The 13044-nt window shown below is 41.1% G+C and overlaps 1 protein-coding gene across 21 annotated transcripts in view; it reads left to right on the forward strand.

Moving 5' to 3' along the window:
• LOC124089757 (nuclear body protein SP140-like protein) overlaps positions 1-13044 on the forward strand; it is a 98383-nt gene that overhangs the window by 67820 nt on the left and 17519 nt on the right. For 17 of the 21 annotated variants that reach the window (XR_009226316.1, XM_058577526.1, XM_046439987.2 and 14 more), the window contains 3 exons: positions 3278-3346; positions 6575-6613; positions 9570-9644. Coding sequence is in view for 20 of the 21 variants with exons in the window: in XM_058577526.1 (XP_058433509.1) it covers positions 3278-3346; positions 6575-6613; positions 9570-9644 (183 nt within the window). In the remaining variant the exon portion in view is untranslated. The remainder of the gene's footprint in view (positions 1-3277; positions 3347-6574; positions 6614-9569; positions 9645-13044) is intronic. The other 4 variants (XM_058577531.1, XM_058577537.1, XM_058577540.1 and 1 more) reach the window with 1 other exon arrangement.

A 13044-nucleotide genomic window follows, 5' to 3' on the forward strand; every position in this document is an offset into this window, starting at 1 on the left:
AAGTCACCATAGCTCAGCCTGCAGGACATGGCAGGAAAGTCACAGTGACCCTCACTTCCACAGATAAGGTAGTCAACTCAGAGCCTACAATGGTTTTCCTAAGGGAATGATCTGGGCTTCTTGACCAATGAAGGACAGAATCTATGAATGACTCTAACTTCCTTCAAATATCTGCTCAAAAGTTAACTTACTAGAGATTCGTCCCAAGTCCTCTATATTAAATTAGTGCACGTGCGCGCGCACACACACACACACACACACACAGCCCCATCCACCGCTCTCTGATCCCTTCATTCTGATTTACTTTTCATTATAGTACTCTGTCATCTTATGTATTTATTTTTCATTATTTGTCTCCCCACCAGAATGTAAACTCCATGTAGCAAGGACTTTATGTTATTCACAACTTTATCCTCAGCTCCTGGGGTTAATTAGCTACAAGGGCTCAATAAATAGTTATCGAATGATATATTTTCATGAATAAGTTAATTCTACCAGTGTGTGAAAGTTTAATCCAAATATATGATTGTACAAAATACACAGTTAAAACAAACAAACATATGAAAAGATGTATCAGAAATGTCAGGAAACTACCCGTGAGAAGAGTGGTGATTTTTCACCATCATTGTCTATTTCTCTAGTGTTATCTATTTCTACATCATCATCTATGCTCTCTGTCACAGATATGCTGCAATCTAATGTGGGTTCTCTGCAGACCTCATTGTGGGGTGAGGCTGCTTCTAGACTACATATTCTCAGTGGGCTTCTTCCGAGGACAAATGTACAAATGGCCATAGATGAGTGACAGGTGAGGCAGAAGGAAGGCAGCAGGTGTGAAGGTAATAGTGGAAGGGGAGAGAGACCCCTTCCCAGGAGCCTGGGACCTCAGAAAGCTAGTTCTCCAGACTAGAGGATGGAGCTGGTGTGGCTTATCTGAGGGTGGCCGGCGGTGGTCACCCGATCATGTTCTTAAAGGTTGGGGTTGTTGGCTGCCTTTTGCCTTCTAGCACCCAGCAGGCCTTGGCACCACCATGATCAGGTGGGTGACGGGGAGAACACAGCCCCATCAAGTCATGTGGATTAAAATGCAATCTCTTCTTTTGTCTTCTGGGACCCACGATCTCTTACTGTCTAATAGTGCCTCCCCAGTCACTTGCTGGCTGTGTTGATGATGGTGTTGAATGGTAGTACCGGTGGTGGGCCTTCTTAACTTGCTGACGTCTACATGATGGAAAGACCTGGGTCCCTTCCCATCTCTACAGTACTCTCTCCATTCTAACCATGCTGTTCTTTAAATTTCGTGTTAATGACTACCAATTATATATCTCCTCCTCTTTCTTTTGAACTGCCAAATCATAAACTCAACTTCCTACTCCAAATAGCCACTTGGATTTTAATAGGTGTCTCTCTCAAATTTCATGTGCTAAACAGACTTCATGGTTTGTACTTGCAACCCTATCACCCACACCAGTCACCCTCATCTCAGTAAGTGGTATATATCTTCAGTTGCTTGAGCCAAAAAAATGTAGGGCACGTACTGATTTCCGCCTTTTCCTAACCCTCCACATTCAATCCATCAAGTTTCAAAAGTATATTTCACATTTCTTCACTCTTTATCTCCCCTGCCCCTCCCCCAGTTTAAGTCCTATTATCTTGCATGGGGTAAACCAGAGCCCTCCCCACCAGTCACCCCACTTCCCTTCTTGCCCATTTATAATTCATTCTCTACTCAACAGCCTGCCACCCAACTGCTTATATTCTTTCAATGGTTTCCAGTTGAATCAAGAGAAAAAGTCTAAATGTCTTTCTATTCCTTCAAAGCTCTACATAAGCTGCCCCCGATCACCTTATAAATCTTATCTCTGTCACACTCCCCACCTCAGTTACTACTCTGGCCGTCCTTGAATACACCAAGCAATTTTCTGCCTCAAAGCCTTCCCTGGGGCAGAAGGCTCCTTATTCATGTTTCAGCTCAAGAATCTCCTCTTCAGAGAGATGTTTTCTTAGAAACTCCCCCAGCCTATTTCCATCTCCCTTTTATCTCTTTCCCCTGATTGATCGTGCTTTTGATGTACGAAAGATACTTTCTTTGTGTTACCTGTCTACATTATCCTGTATGATCATGCTTTTCAGTCTTGTTTAAGGAATCATGGCCTAATCCTGGAGCATCCCAGAGCTTTTCTGCTCTCCTACTTTGCTGGGCATCTTGACCAATACAGTCAGATCCAAGACGGACAGTGTGGAGGCCACTCTTCGCTCTTCTTCTTGCATGCTGGGCAAACGCTGTACCATTGAGCCGCTTCCCCAGCTCCTCTGACAGCCACGATTACAGTTCTTCAGAGGGTTCCCAGTAAGACGGAGGACGAGTTGGACACCAATTGGCTTTCCTTCTTCCCTTTCCCACTTCCTAGTTCCTCACTCCTGCTCCTTGGGATTGCTTCAAGAGTAAGCTTACTGAATAAGATCTGCTTTTGAGAATACTAGACTGCGACATCCTTATTTATTTTCTCACTTACATATTTAGTCCCTTTGGAGTTGATTTCTTTTCAGTGTGACGTTAGGTGGGGGTCTAATTTTTTTCCCAGTATGGCAACCAATTGTCCCAGTTTATTCAAAGATATTACAATATCACACATGGCCTGCATCAAGCCACACACACACACACACACACACACACATGGCTGGGCTGGGGTTGTAGCTCAGTGGTAGTATATATACACACAGAGACAGGTAGGTGGATAGACAGACAGATTTGTTTCTGGGCTTTCTAGACTGATCCATTGCTCTCTCTATTCTGTATTAGTACATATCATACTCTATTAAAGTACTCTAATTGCATAATATCTTAATATTCTCCCAATGGTTTTCTTTCTCAAAATTATTTAGGCTCTTATGTCCATTTTTCCCTTCATCATGATTTTTGTTGTTGTTGTTATGGGTCGTTTAACTGCTGAGCCACATCCCCACCCCATTTTTGTATTTTATTTAGAGACAGGGTTTCACTGAGTTGCTTAGTGCCTTGCTAAGTTGCTGAGGTTGGCTTTGAACTCTCAATCCTCCTGTCTCAGCCTCCAGAGCCACTGGTATTACAGGCATGTGCCACCTTTCTTCATGAATTTTAGTCATTTTGCCAACCCTTTAAAACCCTGTTTTATTTTTATCAAAATTGCATAGAATGGAGAACTGACATGTCTAAAATATTGAGTCTTTCTGCTCATGAACTCAAGTGGTCTCACTATTGTTTCCTTCTCACATCCTTCATTTATATGTTCAACAGATATTTCCAAGCTGCACAACAGAGATAAAGAAATGAACAAAATCTCATCAACCTTACATCCTACTGTGGGTATGTAGAAAATACACAAATAAATATATCATATTTTATTTTTATTTTATGTTTTTGCAGTTCTGGGGATCAAACCAAGAGCCTCTGGCATGTTAGGCAGGCCCTCTACCACTGAGCTATACCCCTAGCCCAATGTGTAATATTTTATATGGAACAAAGGAATAACATATAAATAATAATAGATTATATTATTATATAGCATACAATAGTATGTAAATAATATATAAAGGAACAAAGAGTAATGCAGGTGTAGAGTGATAAAAACATTTCATTTTAGGAATGGTGGACAAGGAGAACCTCATTAACAGACCGTGTATAAGATCTTAAGGAGGCGAGGGACTGAGCCAGGCAGCTGAGGCAGGAAAACATTCATTGCAAAGCCTAAGACAGGACTCCACATGGTCCTTTACAGAATGGCATGGGAGGTCACCAGCTGGAGAGATGGAGTAGAGCTGCAGGAAGTGGCCTGTCAGGGTCCCGTAGCTCTCACGGGTGGTCAGCGTGTTGTGGTGCTGAGATTCCCCACCAAGAACACAGCGTGGTGGCCCATCGCCCACCCTCCCTGCCTTCAGTAGCGCTTCAGCTTTCTCTCCTATGGGGGATGCAGGCCTTCTGTTTTGTCCGTTGTTGCTGCTGCTGTTGTAATTGCTGTCTTTCCTCCCAGTGCGCCTGATCACTGATCACTCATTACTCCTATATAAATGAAAGCTATTCATTTCCATAATCTGAAATTTTCTGATTTTTCTTATTATATTATTAATTGCTTCTTTGGGGGTTTCTGAGCCTATGATTATATCATCTGGAATGTTTTATATTTTTTTAACCTTTCTGAGGCAGGTGTTTTAATTCAATTGCTGTCATTTTTATCACCGATTAATTATTTAAGGCTGATATTTTTCTGCGGGCATTCTGTTATCAGTCTTCTATAGGTTCCTGTAAGTGGTGTCTTCAATGTTGTTATTGGCTAGACGTCCCACAATTCGCATTTGTATTTTCTCCTTGACTCAGGAGACATTGAAGAGAAGGGGAAGAAAGGGCATGTGCTCTGTTTTCTGGCTATGGAGTTCATTACACAGGGACCACGTCTGCCTTGTTAAATGTGTTACTTGGGTCTTTCATAGCCTCCTCTGTCTTGTCCAGTGATCTCTTATGAGCTAAAGAAAAAAAGTCTTCTAATAGTATATTTCTGCTTCTTATTGAGTCTCCTATGATTTCTCCTTGCTGAACACTTTTTGGCCTGAATTACACTTTCTTTGAGATTCAGTGATGAGCCCTGATTTCTTGTAGAGATATGCTAATGCATATTTATTTTCATTGTTTTTAAATATATGTTTAAGTTAGTCTCTTGTATGTAGTGAAAAGTTGGGTTTAACTTTGTAATTGGATCTAAAATTTTCTTTTTCAAATGAGTCAAGCACATTTACTTTTATGGACATCAAGATGCTTGATCTTGTTTGGTCCCATTGATTTCTACTACGAATTCTAGGGTTTGGGGTTTTTTAAATGTCAACACTCTACATTCTGTCTCTTTGCATTTTGTGTGGGTGTGGGTGTGTACTTCAGATACCTAGGAAGGTTGGCCTTTTTGTTCCGCTGGACACCTGGCCACTGAGCTAAGACTATACCTCACTACATTCCTTACAGTTACTCTGGTGACTGGATTCTGGCCCCGCCCATTTCCTAGTGTGCACTGGTGGGAGCAAAGACACTGGATATTTAAGGATTAGGTTTCTGCTCTTGTCATCACTCTTAGATTTGTCTTTTTATGATACCCTTGATCTTCTCTTTTAGACGGTACCCATTAGTTTCCCATCCAGATTTGTAAAATCAGAATATGTTCAGTCTCCTCACCCACTCAGTTTTAGACCATTATTATTGCCTTTCAGCTGTTAAAAAATGCTTCACAATTACTCCTGGGTTTGTCCAAATAATACCCTTTGACTCCTAGTGATAAAATAAAAAACTTGCTCTACCACCCATATTTCCCTCTAATCCACCCCCACTCCTTATATTTTAGTCCTTTTGCCAACATTTTTCCAGTACTGCTTTGGTTTAGTGATTTAGGTTATTTTCTCAAAAAGGGATCAAAGGAACAACATCCCCCAGGATTCTCTTGTTTGAAATTAATTATGTGTGTTAATTATACCTGAAAAACAATTTGCTAATTATTTATAGAAATATCTTGTAGATTTTTGTCCACATTAAATGTTACTGTGGAAAATTCTGTAGCTGATAAGATTCCCTCTCTTGATCTTTTTGCCTAGGCTGCTCATTCAATCCTTCCTGTAACTTTGAGGTGTGGTAAATTTTCTGGAATATGTCTCAGGGTTGACGGTCTTGAGTGCACGTCTTTGCTACAGGCTGAAAACATGTGTACTGGTAATACATGTGTTCTATGTGATACTAGAACTTCATGTACCTTTTTCTTGACTTATCTTCAAGTATTCCTTCTTTTTTTTTTTTCCTTCAGAAACTCCGATGATCTGTTCATGGTTTCCCAGTGACTCTTTTCTCTCTACTGATTTTTCTCAATCGTTCTCAAACATCCTTGTTTCCTTTTCTGAATTCTATAATCTATGTCCTTTTTAATTTCTGAATTGTCCCATCTCCTTTGTTTTCCTCCTACAGTTTGACTTCATTGTTCTGATGGGTTTATTTCTTAATTTCTGCATGTTGTAAACAGGAAATATAACTTTGGATTTTCAAGGTATTCCTCTAAATTCCAGCAAGTGTGCCGACATTGTCTGAAATCTTGTTTTCACCTGTTGGACATTCCCCTTCTGTTGTCACCTTCTGCCTGGTATTGAGCAATTCTAAAAATTTTTATTTACTGTGAGTGTTAAAACCTCATGTACTGGTGGGATTGTGGCTCAGTGGCAGAGTGCTTGCCTGGCATGTGTGAGGCACTGGTTTCAATTCTCAGCACCACATATCAATAAATAAAATAAAGTTCCATTGACAACTAAAAAAAATTTGTTAAAAACCTCATGTAAATATTCTTTTTAAGAAATAGTAAATCATTGACAATGCAAATATAGGTTTTTGTGTTAATTTTTTCTATGTGACAATAACCAAGGTGGTGTGTTTCTTCGAGATGGGGATTTAGCCTCACAAAAGCATAGTGGAATGAAGGTTTAAAAATAGAATACTTGAAAGCTACTGATATATAAAGCTTGTAAACCTTTGTTTATAGCTCTAAAGGATCGTTTTCTCTCTTTTCTGTTGAAGGGAAAAAAAGACTTCATAAAGTAAACCATCTCCAAAAAGGTAAGGAGAAATGTTAGCCTTCACTCCTTGAGCTTGCTGTCGTCCTGATCTTTCTTCCAGATCTCACCTTTGCTGCAGCCCCTAAATCTCCTATGAACCACGATAACTGATTAACTCTTGGTTTATTAAGAATACAGGCTAAGTCATTGTAACAAGGATATCCCCAAATGCAGGCTTAAACCAAACAACGTATATCTCTTTCATTTAACCGTTCAGGGGTGGTAGGAAGAAGCTGCCTTCCTTGACATGTGGTTACCATTTCTGGGTCCAACAAGACTGACCTTGTGGTTGCTCTCTCTCAACCAGTGGGAATGGGAGAAATGAACAGAACAACCATCATTGGTTTCTTGGAAAGAAGTCTTCTACTCAAATCCCATGAGCCAAAACTTGGTCACTTGGCCAGAGTTTGCTGCAAGTGAGGCTGAGAAGTATAATCTCTCCCCAGCATCCATGAGGGCAGCCATAACTCTCTTCTTATAGAAGAAAGAGAGGATGATTGTGGGTGACAAGTAGCAGCCTGCCTACTTGCCCTCCACGTTTGCATTCAAAGTCACCAGTTCCTCCAAATGAGGAAAGCATTGGTTCAAACCAAGCCTTCTCCACATTGAGACCCTTTGGCATGAGCAAGAGCTGGAATCTGGGGTGCAGCACAGAATTACAAGCCAGAGATGAGCCATCCCTGATTGGGAAGTGGGAGGAGAGGGCAAAGTGTTAGAAGGGGGTATTGTAACTAATTGATCCAGCCCCTGGTGGAACAAGGAGAAATAGACGGTGGGAACTCAAATCAAAAGCTACTGCCCTGGAACCATGTTGGGTCTAAGCCTGGGAAACACAGCTATTCAAACCAAACTCAGAGCACACACCGTATTGTACTTGGGTGTTGGAGGAAGAAGACATAGGATGTTCCATTGTTTGCTGCACAGGCTACAATGTTTTGTTTCTATAAAATACTTCTAGTGTACTTATGTGGTAGTGGTGTCAGGGCTTCTTTTTTTCCTCTAGAGTTAAAGCATCTTTGGATATATTTTTTTTCTTTCCATTACTTCTAGCATCTCTATCATTTTCCTCTCCATCCCTATCTTATCATGTTTGTCATATCCAAATGTGTACTTACCCAGGTCTGAGACATTTTTCCTTTGAGCTTCTACTGGTTCCCATGGCCGTCTTTTTGGTAGATCCTTGATGTCTCCCAGATATGGTGAATGAATGAGCCACATTATTTTTTTTAGTTCTTTAGAGACCCAATATAGAGTAAATCTCTCAACTCAAGTTCCCTTAATGCAGAAACTAACCGGCTGTGGAGATCCACACTCCTGCTGGGCCACCGTCCACGTGATCCATCCTAGTGATCTTTCTGCACAGAGTATCTTTCAAGAAGAACTAACTGAACTCCTACTTTCCCCGGGGAAGCCCATGAAAATTGTCCTTCCTCAAAGCTCCAGTGGGCCTGTGGCTGGCTCCTAGCAGAGTCTCCCTTGTACTTGTCCCACGGTCAAGGCTGTAAATATTTCTGCTCCTCCAAATTCCTAGAGATGCAGGCCAATTACCTTGAAGGCAAAGCCTTCTCACTTTCCTTGAGGAGAGGGGATTTCTTAGCTCAATTCTATAGCAAGTGTAGGGTGCCAATCAATGGCAATTGGACAGGAAATCTAAGAACAGCCACATTTCCTGTATGCTTAATTAAATTTGAGAAAAAAAAAAACTTAAAAAGAACGACTCTAAAGGAAAGTCCAGGAGCTCTATGGGATTGGAAGTCTTAAGCCCAAGATCTCTTAATGAGGAGAGCTTGGGTCAACTGAACCAGACAACTTTATGCCTTTAATCTGTTTGACCTCAACATATTTTGATGAAAGGTGAATATAGCAGTACCAGAGAAAGACACAGAGAGATAGAAAAAGAGTCTGTGTTTGCCTAAGGTGTTCACAGCTGAACCAGGGGAGAGAAAGAGGGTATCTTGGCATGGTGAGCCGTGCCTGCACACACCACCTCACTGCTCTCCACCCACACCCACTAACTACTGAATCTGAGAACATCTTTCCCTGAGATAGGGTTTCAGTGAACCACTTTTTTCTGTCTTTAACCTTTAGGCTTTCTAAGATTTTAACATTTATCTCTACAATTCCCCTAGGGCAGTGTCCTTTTGCTATTATCTGTTCAAAACTATTTAAATAAGGTCTTTGGTGACTTTCATTTTCTTTTCAGCCCAAATTCTTGACCAGGGCTAAGATGTTAGTGTCTCATCCTTGTAGCTGATCCTCCCTTCTCCCTGAATAATCCAAATTCTTATGTTGCTACCATTGATTTCTGCCTCTCAACCAAAGGAAATCTACAATGTTTCACTTCGTTTTTTAAATTTTTGTATGCTTCAGATTCTTCATTGGTAATGGGGTTTAAAAAAATTTCTCTCCTAAATTTACTAGCATATGTATGTATTGGTGGTACACACCTGAAATCCCAGTGGCTCAGGAGGCTGAGGCAGGAGGATCCCAAGTTCAAAGCCAGTGTCAGCAACTTAGCAAGATCCTAAGCAACTTAGTGAGACCCTGTCTCAAAAAATTAAAGGTGCTGGGATGTGGCTCATTGGTTAAGTGCCCCTAGGTTCAATCCTGGTGTGTGTGTGTGTGTGTGTGTGTGTGTATGTGTGTGTATCTTGTATTACTATCTAGAATATAATAAGCACTTAAGTGTTAGATATCATTATTATTATCACAATGTTCTTTGGTATAATATGTTAATTTTTTATTGACATGGGAGTAAATGAATTTGGATCAATGTCAGAGTAAATACAATGGAATCTCAGGTGAACCCAGGTTACTATTAAAGGCTTGGAATTTGCAAGGCTATGGACTACATAGCTTTCATTATGTATCAGACTCTTGAAAAGTTACAGTAAAGTAGAAATCTGAAAACCACTGTTATGCAATGCAACTGTTTTATATTTTTCCTTTTTTCTCAGAAATAAAGAAAGGCAGACATAGATTCCACTCAATTCAGAATAATGCCCTTCAAAGGAAAAGAGGTTGGCCAAAAGGTAAGAAAGGAAAAGAAACATTTTCAACAAACATTAAATTCTCGTGCTTTATTTTGTTCGTTAGTAACAAGCCTGTTTCCCTAATTGCTTTATGTAGATGTGCTGACTGTTAAGAAATATATAAGATACTGTCAATTTTCAAAATGGGTCAGGGAAGGAAAGATAATACACTACAAACAAAACGTGAGTGATGAGTCTGCCACTCCTCCCCAGGTCCCCGGCCACTCACTGTGGCCTCTGCTGATCTGATAACTTCTAAGGCTCAAAATAGCTCACACACACACACACACACACACACACACCTGTAACTCACAGGAGATGTGTCCACTCCCACTTCCCTGACGCCCTGTGGTAATCCTGCAGACTTGGGCCTGCCCCTTCGCCACTTCTGCCTCAGTTTACTCCTAATAACATGAATCAGACTGGCTGCCCTCCCAGGCTCATCGCGTTCATACGTGGCTTCCCTTGAGAATCTCCCACCCAACCCGGCGAGCACCTTGGACAGCTGCCTGTCCTGCAGGGAGAACAGCCGGCCCCTGTGGAGTGTCTGCCATGGCCCCTCACCATTGCTGCCTGGAAGGGTAGGAACAGCACCTCATCTTCCTGGAGTCCACCTGCAGATCTTCTTTGCATCCCACCTGTAGAGGTTCCACCCTACCATGTAGAAAGCCCCCTTTCTCCCTGGGAAATTTGCTGATCCTTCTAGAACTCTGCTGAGTTTCTCTTTCAGCCAGGAGAAAGCTGTGGCAAAGGGATGATGAAGCAAGCAGAGAAGACATTTATCTGCCTGTCTCCTAGGTTGCCCCATTGTGATTCAGCCAGTCTAAAATCAACCTTCTCTGGATACGTATATAAATGTATACATGGAATATGTACATACAGAAACATACGTATATGTATAAATATAAATACATATATGGCCATAAATTTCTCACTAGTAGAGCAAAAGCAGTATCTTCACTGCCTGTCCATTCTTAATAGTGACAAACTTGCTTTGAAATTGAGGTGTCGAATGGTCCTTCTAGAAGGTCCACCCCCTTCTGCAGTTACTTTGGGCAGAGTACTTCTCAAAAATGCTCCAGTCCTGCTCCCAGGAGGCCCTGGCAATCATGGTTCTTCTCTGTTCCTTTGTAGGCCCTCAGCACAGTCCTCTGCCACCACTTTCCTCATAACTTTCACACTTAGAGCAGGAGTGAGTCTGATCGTGTCTACGTCCCTCACATCCCCATGGCCAGACACAGTGATGTCTTAAAGACTTCTCACTTGGCTTGAAGGAGATGTCTGACGATTCTCTGTCTCAAAAAAAAAAAAAAAAATGTAGGCTCTTTCATAAGGCCTGGGGGTGGGGCAGTCTGATGCTGGCAGAACCAGGCTCCCCCTTTCCTATCGTGTTCTGTGAGCAGGGCTAGACCAGCACTCTGTTTGAGGATTTAGGATCCCATCACACCATTCCTGGATCCTGAGACATCTGCTGGAACTCGGAGAAAACCCGAGTCACCTAAACATCCTAACCTCTTTTGCTCAAAATTATTTTTAATGACTCACTTTTTTCTGACCACATTGTTATTTTTGAAAGTTGATATAGAGTTTTAATACTAGTAACAGTAGTAGTAGTAGTAAAGTGGTTACTAAGACTAGTACACACAAGCACAGTTAAATCCTGCTCTGTCCGGGTGTTTTACTTCCTGACTGTAAGATAGGGCAAGCCATTGTAAAGCCAAGTTCACTTTATCAAATATGATCTGGTCTTCAGTCCAAATTTCTCTAAGCCATGAACTTAAGAGGGAGCACAATGATCTTTTGTCTCTCCGCCCTGAAGTTGTTTGCCCTCGCAGGTTTTGATTGAAAGGAGAGATTAGCTAACCCACTAGCCCTAGGAGGATTTAAACAAAGAGAGACTAAGAGAAAGTAATGGCTGTTGCTGGAAAGATCCAGTTGCAGCCAAGGCTGGCGCTCCAGTTTGGCCACCTGATGGGAAAGGAGAGAGCAGATAGAACAGGTGTCATCTCATGGAACCAGGAGTGGAGAAAGAGAGAGAGTTGGCCTGAGTCCCTTCAGCACCATGAGTGACAGGGAGAGAGTCCCACAGAGAACCACACCTGTGTCAATGACCTTTCACCCTGGCCACCAGGAACTATCACACCCCAATCATATTCTTTGAAACTGATCAAATTAGAGCAATTTGTTCTGAGGCACAATCAAGGAGTGTGAAAAAAAAAAAAGGTTCATCTACCTTCTTGAGGACTCCAATTTCCCATTTTGTTTGTTCTTCTTAAAACTTTGAGTATAATAGCCAAGTTGATTGTTCTTTCATGCAAGGTTAGTAATTCCTCACTGCATGTATCTCTGTATTATCTTAATTAACTTTCTAAGGGTGATGTCTTGTGAGGTAGGACAAACTTGATTTTGGGATGTGAATCATCAATCAATGTCATCTGGGGCCATTTTTATCTTGATGAGGTTTAAAAACATAAAAGCAAAAACCTCTGAGTAACTCTTACGGCAAAGGTTCAGAAAATAAAATAACATCCACCCTGAGGGTTCTTTGTACTAGATTAAAGGAAAGACCTCTCCCCAGCCTAATCTGGTCACAGTCAGCTTAAAGGAAAGCACATGTATGATTGTGTACATGGAGGAGGTTTTCTCCTAGGATCTATACTGCCAAATCAATACCCCACAATGACAGCCATGAGCACGGAATCACAGGCACAGGCTTTGAGAAGTGTGAGCGGGCACTCCATGTCCCTGACTTTAACAGCCACAAACAACAGAATGATACAGTCTTAAATTATCACATGGAGTGACTCAATCTTTCTTTTTTTTTTTCTGCACATCCAGTCAACACATAAAATCAGATTCTACATTTTTCTTAGATATCTTTTAAGTCAATTTTTTGTGCTGTCTTTAGCTCTATAACTCTTAGACTTTGAGCCTTAATTTCTACAAATTCCCCCCCTTGATAACTTTCACTAGCTTAGTTTTGAAGTCCTTAGCCATTTTCTCCAGTATTTTCAGTAGAAAAATCTTTCAAGTTTAAGTTTGGGCGTGTGATTGATGAAGTCTGCCATGAGGTCTGTCCCAAGACCTTGAATTGCCGTTTTTTTCTCTTTCCCAAAGGAAATTTTCACTACTTTTCTTTAATTTGTTTGTTTTTTTTATAAAGTTTTTCTTTTTGTAGTTGTAGAATGCCTTTATTTTATTTGTATATGGTGCTAAGGATGGAACCCAGTACCTCGCACATGCTAGGCAAGTGCTCTGCCACTGAGCTACAGCCCCAGCCCTTAATTTGTTTTTTAAAAATCTCTGAGCATCAGTTTCCTCACCTTTAAAGTGAGAATAGTTGTAGTAGCTGTTTAACAGATTTGTTTTAAGGAGTTAGTAGAGACAAAAGTTTTCTTCA

The sequence above is a fragment of the Marmota monax genome, unplaced genomic scaffold, assembly GCF_021218885.2.
Source record: "Marmota monax isolate L192 unplaced genomic scaffold, Marmota_monax_Labrador192_F-V1.1 WCK01_AAM20220418_F8-fsc00041, whole genome shotgun sequence".
NCBI lineage: Eukaryota > Metazoa > Chordata > Mammalia > Rodentia > Sciuridae > Marmota > Marmota monax.